The sequence below is a fragment of the Hypomesus transpacificus genome, chromosome 22 (assembly GCF_021917145.1).
Source record: "Hypomesus transpacificus isolate Combined female chromosome 22, fHypTra1, whole genome shotgun sequence".
NCBI classification, from domain to species: Eukaryota; Metazoa; Chordata; class Actinopteri; order Osmeriformes; family Osmeridae; genus Hypomesus; species Hypomesus transpacificus.
The window spans coordinates 5,835,372-5,850,185 of NC_061081.1; the positions used below are offsets into that span (position 1 = coordinate 5,835,372).

General features: G+C 40.8%; 1 protein-coding gene across 3 annotated transcripts in view; it reads left to right on the forward strand.

The window, feature by feature from the left end:
• Positions 1–14,814, forward strand: part of mcc (MCC regulator of WNT signaling pathway) — a 333,254-nt gene that overhangs the window by 72,506 nt on the left and 245,934 nt on the right. For 2 of the 3 annotated variants that reach the window (XM_047045109.1, XM_047045107.1), the window contains exons 4-5: positions 7,382–7,495; positions 10,131–10,273. In XM_047045109.1, coding sequence (XP_046901065.1) covers positions 7,382–7,495; positions 10,131–10,273 — 257 coding nt within the window. The remainder of the gene's footprint in view (positions 1–7,381; positions 7,496–10,130; positions 10,274–14,814) is intronic. The other variant, XM_047045108.1, reaches the window with a different exon arrangement.

Below are 14,814 nucleotides of genomic sequence, written 5' to 3' on the forward strand. Positions count from 1 at the left end.
AGCTGTGCAGTTGGTCTTGAGAAAATGCGCTTGGCTACAAAGCCGGCAGTTCTCGAATCGATCTCACGTTACTTTGATGGATACGTCACAGTGACCTAGACCTAGACCTAACCTCAACACCGTCTTAAGTCGGACAAAAAGTCTAACCAGAATTCACTGCTTCAAGTCAGCCGACTGCAGCCGGCTGCAGCGCTGCATGGAGTCGAATGCACCTATTGTTCAGAAGAATAGCGTACTTTGATTACAAAGTTGATTGGAGAAGGGAAAACATATAAAGAAGTGCAGAAAATGATAGGCTGCTCAGCTAAAATGATCACAAATGCTTTAAGATGGCAACCAAAACCAGAAAGACGGGGAAGAAAATGAAGTACCATTCGAATGGATTGAATAGCCAAAATGGCAAACCAATGTTGTCAATGTAGTGCAAATAGTCCAGTTTTTTTAGGGGTGGGAAAAGAATAATAATAATAATAATATATATGTGAGATAACAATGGTTGTGCCCTTGCCGAAGGCAAAGCACACCCAATAATAATAATAATAATAATACGTAGAAACACTTTAGGTGGCTTCGCCGCTTTGCGGCTTGGCCACCAATTACTCCAAATCTGTAATATTATTCATGAATGAAAAGGAACAACTACACCCCCCTATTCATACTCCTTTTATGGTATCACTCAATGGCTTCACATACCTGGGTGTTAAGATTGCCCCTACCACCGACAAAAATGTTCCTAATAACTACAATACCTTAACAGATAAGGTCACCCAACTTATAAATAGATGGAACAATCTACCCATTTCTATGATTGGCCGGATAAATGTATTGAAAATGTCAATTTTACCAACGTTTTTGTATCGCTTTCAATCTATTCCACTTGCTCCTCCACCCTCTCTTTAATTTTCTTAACAAGCTTTTTTCCAACTTTATATGGAACAACAAGCGTCCCAGGCTCAAGCTTTCCCTATTGTATTTACCATATGATAGAGGTGGTTTACAACTACCAAATCTTGAGTGGTATTACTGGGCAACTCAAATTAGAGCAGGAATGTTTTATTTTGAGTAGGGCTGTCTCCACTCAGTCGACTAGTCGATTTTCTGGTCAATATGCTCTTGGTCGACTTTTAGTTTTTAGTTGAGCTGCCATATGGCAGTGTGAGATCTGATTCCCGCTTGTGTCACCATTGCTGAATTAAAGAATTGTTCTACAGAAATTGTAGATTATATTATTTAAGACAAATAAAGCAACTCAAAAAATATATATTTAAAAGAAAAAGTGTTATTGTTACCCCTTTCCTTAATCTGTGCTTTGTTTTGTTAGTTTTTTGCACACGGCACGAGCACAATTGTCTGCCGAAGAAACAAAGTAGCCATAGCCTACTTTGCCGGTGTTATTAGGCAAAATGGCAAAGAAATCTGTGGTATGGCAGCATTTCATTTACAGTACATTTACATTTACAAAGTACCGGGTGACTCAAAAAGCGTTGACTGCAAACTCTGCCAACAACGGTTTATTTTTCATAGTTCGACGTTGAATATGATTCAGCCTACCACCTGAAAACCATAAGTTGGCCTACTTCGCTCATGCTAACACGCGCTGGTTTGAAAAATGAATATGCCTATTATAAAAATCACATCCAAATCAACTGACATTATCTTCTCCGACCAAGACAACAAAATATTTCTCTGTTGCACCGTTCCCCACTTGGCTTCTACGTAAGTTTGCATCCTGCACTTTTTCAGGCAGTGATCAGCGTGCTCTGATGATTTGCATGTTAAACAGACAATATTTTTTATTTGTAGTACATTGGTTATTATTTATCTATTACAATCAGGCATTTTGTATAATATCGGCATTTGGTAACAACAGGACTGGTGACATCAGGCTTATTATTAGTAATAGCTTATTTTATAGCGGCTGAATCTGGAATGTCCAGCAGCTACATTGAGTCAGATTAGCAAAATATTTGTACATTTATGTTTGTCGAGTTGTCAATCTCCCTTCTTATGTATGTATTTCTTTCATATTATCTCTTAAAACAGTGAGGTAAAACATCACACAAAATGTTTTGATGAAAAACTTTGTGACATTTATAGAAAAAAAACCCCGTTTCAAATTAAGATTAGTCGATTTTCAGAAGTGCTAGTCGAGTTTTGGTCAACCAAAGAATTCTTTTTTTTCCTGATCAAAAGTTGTCAAAAAAATTTAAGAGCTTTTTTAATGGACTTGCAGGAGAATGTAACGGAGGATGAATGGTCCGAAACATGTTCTCTAGCTCAGACCCAGTCCATAAATACGAACTCCAAACTGTTGCAATATAAATGGATAAGTACATTGTACATAACACCAGCTAAATTGCACCGCTTTAATCCTAACATACCTGATACCTGCTTCAAATGTAAAGACCAAAAAAGGTACCTTATTTCATGTCAAAACATACTTTTTTTTTGGAGGAAGGTGTTGGACCTTGCTAGCCAAATCATTGGCAAGGAAGTGCCTCTTAGTCCTAAATTATGCCAATTGAATCTCAATCCAGAGAACTTCACTACCTCTAAAAAAGTTAGGTCTCAACTGAATTTCTGTTTTCTGGATGCCAAACAATGTATAGCTCTATCATGGAAATCGGATACACTCTGTGCCACATCACAATGGTTGAGGGGAATTACTTTTTACTTAGCATTAGAAAAGATAAGTTACACATCAAAAAATAGACCTGACAAGTTTTGGAAAATATGAAACATTTTCTACAATTTACTTGAGAATAACAACATTGATGTCGATGGTTGGTTGGATGATAAAATGGATTGAGTACTTTTTGTTTTTATTTTGTTTTGATTTTGTCCTCCCCTATAAACAATGGCCGGGTTTCCCAGGTTTGTTAAGAAGCTCTTAACGCTAAGATCTTCTTAAGAGCGTTCTAGAGCGCCGTTAGAATGTTCTTAAGACGTTCTTAGCATTAAGAGCTTCTTAACGAATCTGGGAAACCCGGCCAATGTCAGTTAGCTGATGTAATCTTAATGACAGTAACACACTGTCTACTGTGACACAAATACATATTGTATGTGCTATATGTAAGGAAAAATTGCATTATATGTACCTTGTAACCATTGGGGGGTTAGCCCAAACCTAGGTCCTCGTCAGTGGCGGCTGCGAAACCCCCGCAGGCACCGTGTGGCGGGGCCCCACGCCCCAAGGGCCCCGCCCTGCATAGTAAAAAACTGACTAGGCCGGGGGTACTCAATAGGCAGACCGCAGTCCGGATCCGGACCCAGACGCAATACAATTTGTACCGAAGCCAAAATAAACATTCTAATTTAGTCATGATCCAAGTGAGTTTTCATCGGTGCGTGATTTCACGCCCATATTGTTTTCCTACTATATGTGGTTTCTATCTTCTGTGTCCAATCCAAAGATCCAATCAGGAGCTGTAATAACTGTAATCACCATGACCACTCACTCACATTGGCTGCAACCTTTGTAGTTGTGTGTGTCATTTGCAACAACGCAGGCTTATCGATTTGCTAACGGTACCTGTTTCGCGGTTACGGACTGGCAACGTCACAAAATCACGTTGCCTGGACGTCGTGGTTACGGACTGACAAGGTCACAAAATCACATTGCCTGGACGTCACGGTTACAGACTGGCAATGTCACAAAATCACGTTGCCTGGACGTCCTGGTTACGGACTGACAAGGTCACAAAATCACATTGCCTGGACGTCACGGTTACAGATTGGCAATGTCACAAAATCACGTTGCCTGGACGTCCTGGTTACAGACTGCATGACAGAGACAACCGTAGGACAGAAAACACTACAGCAGTGCTTTCACCGGTAAACCGATAGCTGCTGGTTTGTAAATACGCAGGACCACCAAAAATGGGAAGCGTTGGTTAATATGTTTATTGATACTGGGATGTTTACACAATTGTGCACAATACTTTTTCTGACCTTGACAAATAACCCATATTAGGCTACAAAAGACTAAACTAAAATTTGAAAACAAAAAGTCAAAACGAAATAAAAATGTAACTAATGAAAAATGCAAAACTTTAATAACCTTGGTAAGGGCAGGTGCTTTTTGACGAACACTAGTTCAAAAAAACTAAGCATGGAAACAAGATTCCTCATAGATGGCTATGTTATTCGCCAAAGATGGACCGTGTATACTGCGAGCCTTGTTGGCTTTTCGGCAACAGACAGTGCAAATCACACCAGGTGGCATGGGCTGTGGGAATTAAGGACTGGTGGGGTCTTTCAAGGAAAATCAAAGACCACGAATACAGTCGTTCTCATTTGGCTGCATTTCGCTTATGATACATGGTAAACGGACCACACCATTGATAAAGAGTTAGACTCAAAATTAAAAAAACAAGTTAACTTTTGGTCAGAGGTACTGACGAGAGTAACAGAGCATCGGGAGAAAATAGGTGAAATAAGTAATGGTAATTTCTTGTCTGATATTGAGCTTCTTGCGCGATATGACCCTGTACTGAAAGATTTACATGGGGACAAGTAAATTGAATTATCTGAGCCACACAATTCAAAATGAACTGATTGCACTACTGTCCCAAAAAGAACAGGAAGAAATTGTCACTGCAATCAAGCAGGCTGAATTCTATTCAGTTATCATGGAAATGACTCAAGATATCACAAAGGTTGACCAACTAAGTCAAGTGTTTAGATATGTTACAGTGGAGACTGATGAAAAGGACCAACCGACTGAGGTTAAAAAATAAGTTTAAGTTTTTGGAGTGTTCTGGGATTTCAAAGTGTGAAAGATCAAAGTGCCTCAGGTATTGAACAAATAACTGGACTGATAGAAAGTCTGGTAATATGTGAACAAATGCCGTGGCCAGGGCTGCGATGGCGCAAGTACAATAAGTGGCGCTTACTCCGGTGTCCAAAAGCGCATTTCAGACAGAGAGCCAAATGCCGTATAGTTCAAGTTCAAGGCTTTTATTGTCAGGTACACAGAAAAACACAAGGTCAGACTGGGCACTGAAATTCTTAAGACAAGACACTGCAAGCAGGGTTTTTCCTGGGTCAAAATGGGTCTTCGGTACTCCAATGTTTTTGTATATATATATATTCTTTTTTTATTTTATTTTTATCAATGTATTTATTCCCAAGTATTCCCCCCCCCTCCCCCACACACACACACATATTTCCGTCCTATTTCCCCTAAAGCAATAAAGCTATAAAGTATGTTCTAAATGGTATAAATGCTGCCAATTAATAATTGACGTAACAACTTATTTTAAATGGTCAGTAGCCTAGCCTATCGATTAAGGTAAGCCACTCTGAAGCATGTACACTGCCTGCTTCATTTGATCTTGATAGGCTAAGCATTCTGTAGCAAATATTAACAATAAACCCACTTTTTATTAATTAAAACTACTTCAGCATAATAATGCACCTAAAATACAAACCTGAGAAAGGGCAGCAATCGCTATCAAATCAACAGACGTGCAATTTAACTAGCAGGGGAAGAATACAAACAACGAAAATCACCAGTTAACTTGATTTAAATTTGCAATAACTATAGACCAATTATCACCCACCGTCACACAACTGTCAAGCAGGCTCAACTGCGCATGTCGGTTGCAAAAGACGAACTTCTCCCCGGTCTATTACACTTGGAGTGTCGTTCAGGTCATCATATATCTCTGGCCACTGGATTGCAGGGCTTGACTTTTTGAGGCTCTTGCCCTTTGGACAAATACATTTACGTTTCACTTGTCTATGCACAAAATTCACTTGACCCTGGATACCCTTAAATAGGCTGACCAAGTGATCGGGCAAAACTAGCCTGGCTAATGGAGGTCGCTTTATCAGGCAAATGACGAATGAAACAGACTCGGTTAAAGAAATCCGAGATGCTGGCTATCTTCATCAGGCTCGTATCTCCATTAGGCAGTCCTCCCTGACGTTTCTGGTGTAGAATGGAGTGACATTCAGCATTGTGCACACTGTCAGTGAACGAGTCTGACTGAGGCTAACGTCAAAACTGTGTAACAGGGACGCAGTCTCACTCAGATTGCCAGTTTAAACTAATCAGAAAAATAATCGGACCAGCTGGCTAAAAACAGAATTCCCATATCTCTTGATAGCTGCCCTGATCGACTTTTTAGAGTACAATTGACTATAAAACTGTAAAATTATGAACTTTGTGACATGACGTGAAGACATGGTTGCCGCTCGACTATGCGGTCTGTACCGGGCGACATTCTCACTCAAATGTCAAGACTTTCGTGACCCAAATCAAAATTCTGATGCGATAAATCAATGGGTAATCGCTTTCTCTCATAAAGCCTGTCCTCTTTGACCTTTTTGGTCTTTTTAAATCTAACTATTTGTATTATCCGTGTGGTCCTTTTGCCATTTTAAATGCTATCCTTTCCCGGTTTTCTGCAACCACGTTGCACCCGCATCCCGAATGTTTACAAACAAATAATTGATCTATGGACTTATACAATAACGGGCTTAAGAACTGACAACACAAGTTATACGACTTACAGTTCTCAAGGACGCACACACGCAATCTCAACTGCCGTGTGAAGCGCGTGTCCGTGCTATTCTCCGACATGCACTCTAACAATCACTGCTGATATACGGACTAAACTTTTGTAAAGCCTGATTTCTAATACTGTGGCGGCAGAAATTTAGCCATAGAGGAAACATGTTGGAGATGCTCTGACCCAGTCATCTAGCCATCACATTTTGGCCCTTTTCAACGTTGCTCAAATCCTTATGTTTGCCAATGTTTCCTGTTTATAACCAGCTATGACAAAGAAAAAGGCCTAATATATCGCATCAACAAACGGCTGCCATTAGATCGAGAATCAGTGTTGTTCACTTCACTTGTCAATGGTCATGTTTTGGCTAATCGGTGTAAAATCCCTGAAAATCTGAGATTACTGTTCACATTCAGCTATTTGATCAATATCAATAAAATAGTATCATAACATTAACAAGAACATTTACATTTTGTGTTAACCCATCACTTTCTGCAATACAGTATGCAAGCAAAGTTGCAGGCTGTCATTGTGTAGGTTTTGTCATAGGCAGCTATTGGGGGGTCTGAAGGACCGTTGAATGGGCCAGGGACTGCCATGTGATTTCACTCTGAAATGGGAACACCAGGAACAGAGACCATATTGGTTTAAGATAGTGGTAGCATATTTTCCATTGCTGGAGGTAATAATTTTCCGAACTTTTTACACAAAGGGCAAACTGCCAAATGTTTCCACGTTTCTTTCTGTTATACCTGTGTTTGTCAATGTGTGTGTGTATTCTGTCAGTCGTATGACTGTCAGATACATGTGCGCATTTGTCTATTATGATTTAAAATCCCACACCCCGCCCTATCTTCTCACAGCTCCACCTGGCAGCCTTGGCCTCACTCAAAGGCGACGTGGGTGAGCTAAACAAGCGTCTGGTGCAGACAGAGCGAGAGAGAGACCTGTTGGAGAAGAGACTGGCCAAAGCACAGGTAAATGTTGCTCTATACCACACCTAGCCTAATGAAGGTCCTAGTCTAAAGGCCTATTTAAACTGTCAAATGTTTTCAAATCATAAGGGTAACTATAGAGGTATTTTCTGTTGAGGTCTTCCCCTCCTAGGAAGTTTGATCTGCAATCCAGGTATCTCCCTCTATCTTGTTATTGACAGGGCTACTAGTCAATCACCAACTTGTGGTGAGGTTATTGTAGAGGGTTGAGATCCTGGGGGCAGGACCCCTCCACCCACTACACACAAAATGTTACCAGAACATTTTATCAAAAACTGCCCAAACAATCTAACCTGTCAACCTCTTAGCGTTGTTAAGTACCAAACTAGGCTACGCACCAAATAATTTCTTATATACTGGTACACATGCCATATATCGTTGGAAAGCTACAATCCTTGTGATTCTATTGATGTGAACCATTTCAAGATTTAGTCCAAAAGCCAGTACAATCAACAAGGGGTGGGGGAAAAATAGATTCACATTTGAATCGCAATTCAGTCTTCTAGCGATTAACATCGACAAATGTTTTTATTATTTGTTTTTTTTATAAAAAATTGCGAATTGATTTTAAATCGATTCGTGACCCCAAGAATTGATTCGAATTGTGAGGCACCAAAACCCCCTACAATCAACGTCTTTGTCTGACCACTAACATGTCAACATTGCAAAAGAAAACAGAACCGACTCACCTATAGACCCTCACAGTTGTCCAGTTATACAAAACATCCCAACAAAATGGTCTGGATACATTTTCAAAGGTCTAAACGATTCAGCCAAGTAAAATATTTAGTCCAAAACAATGTATTACAACCATAAATAGCAATGAACTCTCGTTGCATCATTCTAAATTTGCAGACGGAAGCGTCCAGTCACTCACATACACTCGGTCATAACTTAAGTGCTCTTTGGGATTTTTTGGATATTGTGGTGTCAAAATGGCCAATGCACTCTGACCTTTCAATTGACACCTCATTTGAGAAGCTTCCATGTCCTGTCCTTCTAAAGCAGGGGTGGACAATCCTGGTCCTCAGGGGCCACAGTCCTGCATGTTTTAGATGTTTCCCTTTTCCAGCACACCTGTTTCAAATGAATGGGTTGTTATCAAGCTCTGTGGAAGCCGGGTAATGACCATACATTTGAATCAGGTGTGTTGGAGCAGGGAAACATCTAAAACATGCAGGAAAGTGGCCTCTGAGGACCAGGATTTCCCACCCCTGTTTTAAAGCCAACCAGGGGCCAGTTGCATAAAAATAGGCCTAGTCTTAGACTTAAATGTAACTTTAAGTCTAACTTGCCATAGACACTTCAATTTTCCTGTTGCATAAAGCTTTACTATCAGTGACTAACGAAAGACTGACTTAGACCACCAGCTGCTTCACGGGCACTATAATTCCAAGAATCTGTGTGTATGTGTGTGCCACCAACTGCATCATGGGCACTGTGCACTAGGGTGAAAAAACTCCCACTCACAATTTTCCCTCCTCAATGTGTCCCATCCTATTGAAGGATTTGTATCCATGTCTGTGACATGCCACAGATGTATAATAATCATTTTATGTTCACAGTCATAGCTATCCATGAGTTCTGTCTGCCTTATTGTTGTGTCAAAGAAAAGCACAGCATGATGGGAAATACACACATACAGCCACACTCTTGGTGAGACAAGAGTACACTCGCATTCACTGCAGATAAACCCACTGTCAACTTGCCGTTTGTCTGTCTGGTCATCTACAATGTAACGCATGGAAAACGAATAACTTGGACCTCTTTCTCACACACACTCCGGAATCACTCTTTAGGCCGACCTCAGACACAATGGAGCCATGTGTCCGGACAATATTTGGAGTTAAGGTGTGTGTGAAGGCAGGTTTGCATGAATTTTTTTCAGCTGAGAAAAGCCTCAGGAATTACCCCAATTCTTCCTATATTCCACTCAACTGTGGTGAGAAATAGTTAAATTTTTGACAGAACAAGATGGGTCAGATGTGGTACCAGATTGTCTGATTCATGTAATTGATCTGCTGTTGGATGGATCTAGAGCAGACTCATCCAATTAACCTATCGCAAAAGCCACGCCCCAAAACAGCGTTGACCAATCCTACCTTACGAAACATACAAATCCGAAACTAACTTCTGTAAAGTAAAGCTAGATAATGGCCAGGTAGGTACAGAAGCTAACGTAATGTTGTCAACTGACTTCTAAAATGCAGTTTTGCAAATATTATCTCACATCTAACATAGCATTAGCTCTAGCTAGACCATGGCTAGCTAGCTGCACTCCAACAGTACGTATTAAGCTCTAGTAAGTGGATCTGTGCTGGAAACTTCACATTACCTACTTTCATTCGGAATTGTAGATTATAAACTTGAACATGATGCCATAACAACCAATTACGAATGCTTGACGGACTAACAACGGTAACTTAAAAGGGCGTGGCTTATGCGAAAGGTCAATTGCAGGACCCTGAATCCCCTCATCTGCTCACTCCGGTGTGTTTTTGTGTTTCATAGGTGCAAGAACAGACCACTTTTCACAATGCTTGTGTGTTGGTTGACGCGCGTGTGTGTGGGATGGGTTTGCATTCACGTCTAAACCTCGCAGTATGCTGGTTCACAGTGTGAGCAATCGCATCTGATGCAGGAGCATGAGGATCTGCAAGAGAGGACCACCTTACGCTACGAGGAGAGGATCACTGAGCTCCACAGCATCATTGCTGAACTCAACAAGAAGATAGACCTGTTGCAGGGTACCACCATAAGGTGGGTGAACACACACTTAAGACACTTACATTGCCCAGACAATGCCCAACTAGCCCCAACTTTCTAAGTTGGCAGTTGTTGGTCTACCATGGTCTACCTGGCCTTTAAAGCTGTTGGCCGTGTACAGGAGAAACAGCGAACAAGACGAGCCTGGAGGAGACTGTGGAGTAAACCTTAGCTAATGCGATGCGAAAAATGGGGCATATCCTAGTTTATGTAAAAAGCTACACTGAAGATACCCCAGCTTTTGCAAACCTTGCCCATTTTGCGCCTTCAGCTTTTACAGCATCTACTGGCCATGGTTACTCCACTCATTGCCAAAAGAGACACTAATTTCAGAGACTGCATTTCTCCTGGTGAACACCTCATGGTGACGTTAAGATTCTTGGCAACAAGTGAAGTGCTACATCGAGTCTATATAGGCTACTTTATTTGTACAAATTACAATACACTTTAGATTGAAAAAATTATTGCCGAACATGGCAGAGCCTTTCTTGCCAATATCGGATTGGTTGCTCAACAATTCATACATTTGTTCCTGAAACCTGTGTGGCCATCTATCAAATTATCTGTGAAAAATATCTCAAGGTAAGCATTAACAATTTATCATCATTATCCCTCATTCATTTGAATCAGGTGCATTGGAAGAGTGAAACAACTACAACATGCAGGGCAGTTTGGTCCCCAGGACCAGAGTTGAGAACCACTGGCTTACAGGCACCGTTCAGCAAAATGTGTAATCAAAATAATGTAAATGATGCAAAAACACACATCCATTACAAAACATAGCTGCAAGTTCTTAAGTTGAAAGCGCGTCCTCGTGCTCCTGAATTTCCATACATACATGCCCGACAGCTCCTTATAAGTCAGATGGCTGAGCGGTGAGGGAGTCGGGCTAGTAATCAGAAGGTTGCCGGATCGATTCCCCGCCCCGCCAAAATGACGTTGTGTCCTTGGGCAAGGCACTTCACCATACTTGCCTCGGGGGAATGTCCCTGTACTTACTGTGAGTCGCTCTGGATAAGAGCGTCTGCTAAATGACTAAATGTAAATGTAAAATGTTATAAGGGCACGCAACAGCAGTGAGTCAGAATCGACAAAATTAGGAAAGCAATAGGAACGCACGTTATGTCCAAGCGAAAAAGCAATTGTGCCATATTGTATGCCTAGGGTGCACACTCGTCCCTTTAAATAGGTCGAGTGATCAGTGATAATTGGATGGCCTGGTTGAATTTATATGATGTCCAAGTGCAAGTTAAAGGTTTTATTTGTCACATACATCATACCAGTAAGATGAGCAGTAGAATTGTTCTAAACTTGATCTAACAGTGTGTACACTAAGCAAGGTAAATTGTTATAATTATTTTAATCCGATGTCTGTAAAGTTGATGTAAACGCAATCACCAACGATTTCTCACAAATTCATTAACACTTCTAACACGGAGAGTTTTCTTAAATGCGATTCCCCTTGTGGTTTTTTAAGGAATCGCATTTGAGACAACTCTGGCCGATTTACGACTGCTATTTCGCGTTCGTAAAGTCTTCTAAAGTTCAGAACAAATCCCAGATGAGAAAACTTTCATGAATGCCAAATGTTTTCCTAAATCCAATTCAGAAGAAATTCCTTCTTAAATTCTTCTCAACTGCGTTCGAGAATGAGGCCCATTGACTAAAGTTTTCACTGTACAGGAAAATCCATCATGGCAGACCTTATGGGTCCGAGGCTTTTTTGTTCCCCATGAGACATAAGGCATGTACACCAAGTTTCAGAAGAATTGGAGTAATGGGGTGGAAATGCCATCACTTTGGGCGCCCCCTTACAGTCAAATGTGTCCCATATTTGGTGTGGGGGTATCAATCTGCCAAATTAGAAACATTTTGAACAGGGACTTTTTGAAATATTGGGGCGCAAGGAGAAGATAAATAATAATAGTAATGCTAACAAAAACAATAGGTTCCTTCCTACCGGAATAACCCTGAATATAGCTACAAGCACCAATGGCGGATTCCTCCAAAACATTGCGAACCATTTAAAAATGTTTATTCTTCACAAATTGTCACTAGATTGAAAAATCCATGCTTCAGACATTATGGGGTTGTTTAGACTTCTTTCTTCCCCATGAGTAATAAGGCATGCATACCAACATTCAGACCTTTTGGACTTATGGGGTGGAAACCTTTTGGACTTATGGGGTGGAAATGCCATCACATCAAAAAGACAATGTTTGCGTGGCCTGTAGCACCATCTATGGGCAATGGTCTGCCATTTGTGGTGTTACGTGTGGCCTATAGTTTCAGTGTGCCAAATGTGGACAACTTTTTACCAATGGGATACCAAATCGGAAATGCAATGCCACTAAGATCCATAAGGGTCTTTGCTTCAAGCCAAGGAGTGGTTGGGGCTAGGGGTGGGGGCTAGGTCAGCCCACCCTTTCCAGAAAGCCTTGGATGTGTGTGCGTCTCCCCAAGCTTGCGTGCGTGTCTGAGGTCTAGATGAGTCAGTGAAGATTTGGTGCCCGCGCGCATAAGGCAGACTTTAATTGGCAGATCCATAGCATTTAGCCAAGCATGCATATTTCAAACATTCACAATAAATCTACTTTTCATCTTACATTCAACAATTTCTCAGATTTTTGTAACATTGTCATGTCTTCATATCAACTGGTGATTGAATCAGAGTATCAGTTTTTGACTGGGGGGATGTGCAACGCATTTTTTTAGCGTTAACGATAAATACGCTTGTGAGCAATAAGGCATGCATACCAACTTCTAGACATTTTGGCCTGATGGGGTCAAATGCCATCCTTTTGAAATTGAAAATTTTGAGGTGTGGTCTATAGGGCCACCTGTGCTCTGGTCAGGCCCATGCTTTCATATAAGTTTAAGTCTGGTATTTAGTTTCACTATGCCGAAAACATGACCAAGCTGTGTTTGGTTGATTAAACTTGACTGGCGGATGTTAAAAAGGCAAAAAGTGACTGTTATGATGATATTCTGTCGGAGGATGGGCCAAGGAACGCACCACAATGAAAAAGAGTTGACTTCGTTTATTAATCGAGCTGCTCGGATCCCACCATCAGTCCACAACAGAGTGATAGGCATGAGTGAGAAACATGTTTCTCAGACAGACATTATATATGAGCTGGACCATACAAATATAGTAACCACCATACAATTTTTAATATGATTCCTTATTACATTCCTAACGGAGGAAGGTTCTGAACTTATGAATCTAAATCAACATCACACACAAACAAGTTTCAAGAAAGAGGATGTCTTCATCCGAGATTCAGCCGAACCCGAATTCCTCTTTAGGTATGGCCTCTTCTTCTCCTCTCCTTCTCCATCTGTTCAACTCAGTTTACCCATAATTAGACATTGCATGGCATGCAACACTATCTTTCCTATCAACATTGTCGATGGAGTCAATTGATGAGAATGAGTCTTCAGAAGAAGTATCAGAACGTCCTCTAATAGATTTGATGTTAACCGCTATTTTTCCTGTGGTTATGACCGGCATGTTAGTGATGGAGTGCAGAGATCTCACCATAAGTGCTCGAAATATTGGAAAGCAGCAACCCATGATCACTACAACAATCATGATTACCAGAAACACTGGTGCCAAGATGCCTACAATCCATGTCACTAGAGAATTGCCCTTGAACATGTTAGCTACGACGTCCAAGATCTGATTATTATGATATCCTCCTAACATTCTGGCATCCCGATTGGTCCTAACAATATTCTCCTGTATGTCTCTAATGTTGTCAATAGCTTTCGACAAATTACCAAGACCTTCGGATTCTGATGGAAGATATGTGCAACATGAATCGTCACCTACAATAGCACAAATGCCTCCCTGAGCGGCGGTGATTGCGTCCAAAGCAATTCTATTATTTATAGTAAATTCTCTAATTGCAGCAACTTCAGCTCCCAACGCCTGGAATCCCATAAGTGTAGCATTAGCCACTCTAGCCACATCATGACGAGTCAATGCTATCATGTAATGATTAGAATATTGAAGTTCAGTATTCCAAAATATGGTTTTGAACACTAGCTGCGTACATGTAAATATCCTGAAATCACGAGGTAGAGCACTATATCTATTAGCCAAATCAGTTGCATCAGTGTTTTGCAAATGTACGTAACCCATAGTTTCAGTATTGGAACGCTTAGCTCTAAAACCAGTTCGATGATGTGTCAGGAATTCAATAGGTTCGACCACATATAATAAATCGTTCAATGTACACACTCCACAAAGTCCTCTGAATAATGGTGGTAAACTTGTCCATACATTCTCACCACAGCACCAATTAAAGCCTGGGGTGGGCGGAGTTCCCATTGTTGTAACGTAATATCCCAAACCCGGATATTCAAAGATGCTCTGACATTGAGTGATTCGCAAGAAACCTACGTCCCTTGCACCAACAGAATCCTTCTCTACTCCTCTAATGCAAACTTCATAACTTGAGGTCGAATTGATATTAGCTGTAACTTTAGTAGGAACTACAGACAAATCATTAGGTAAAGAAACCATATGT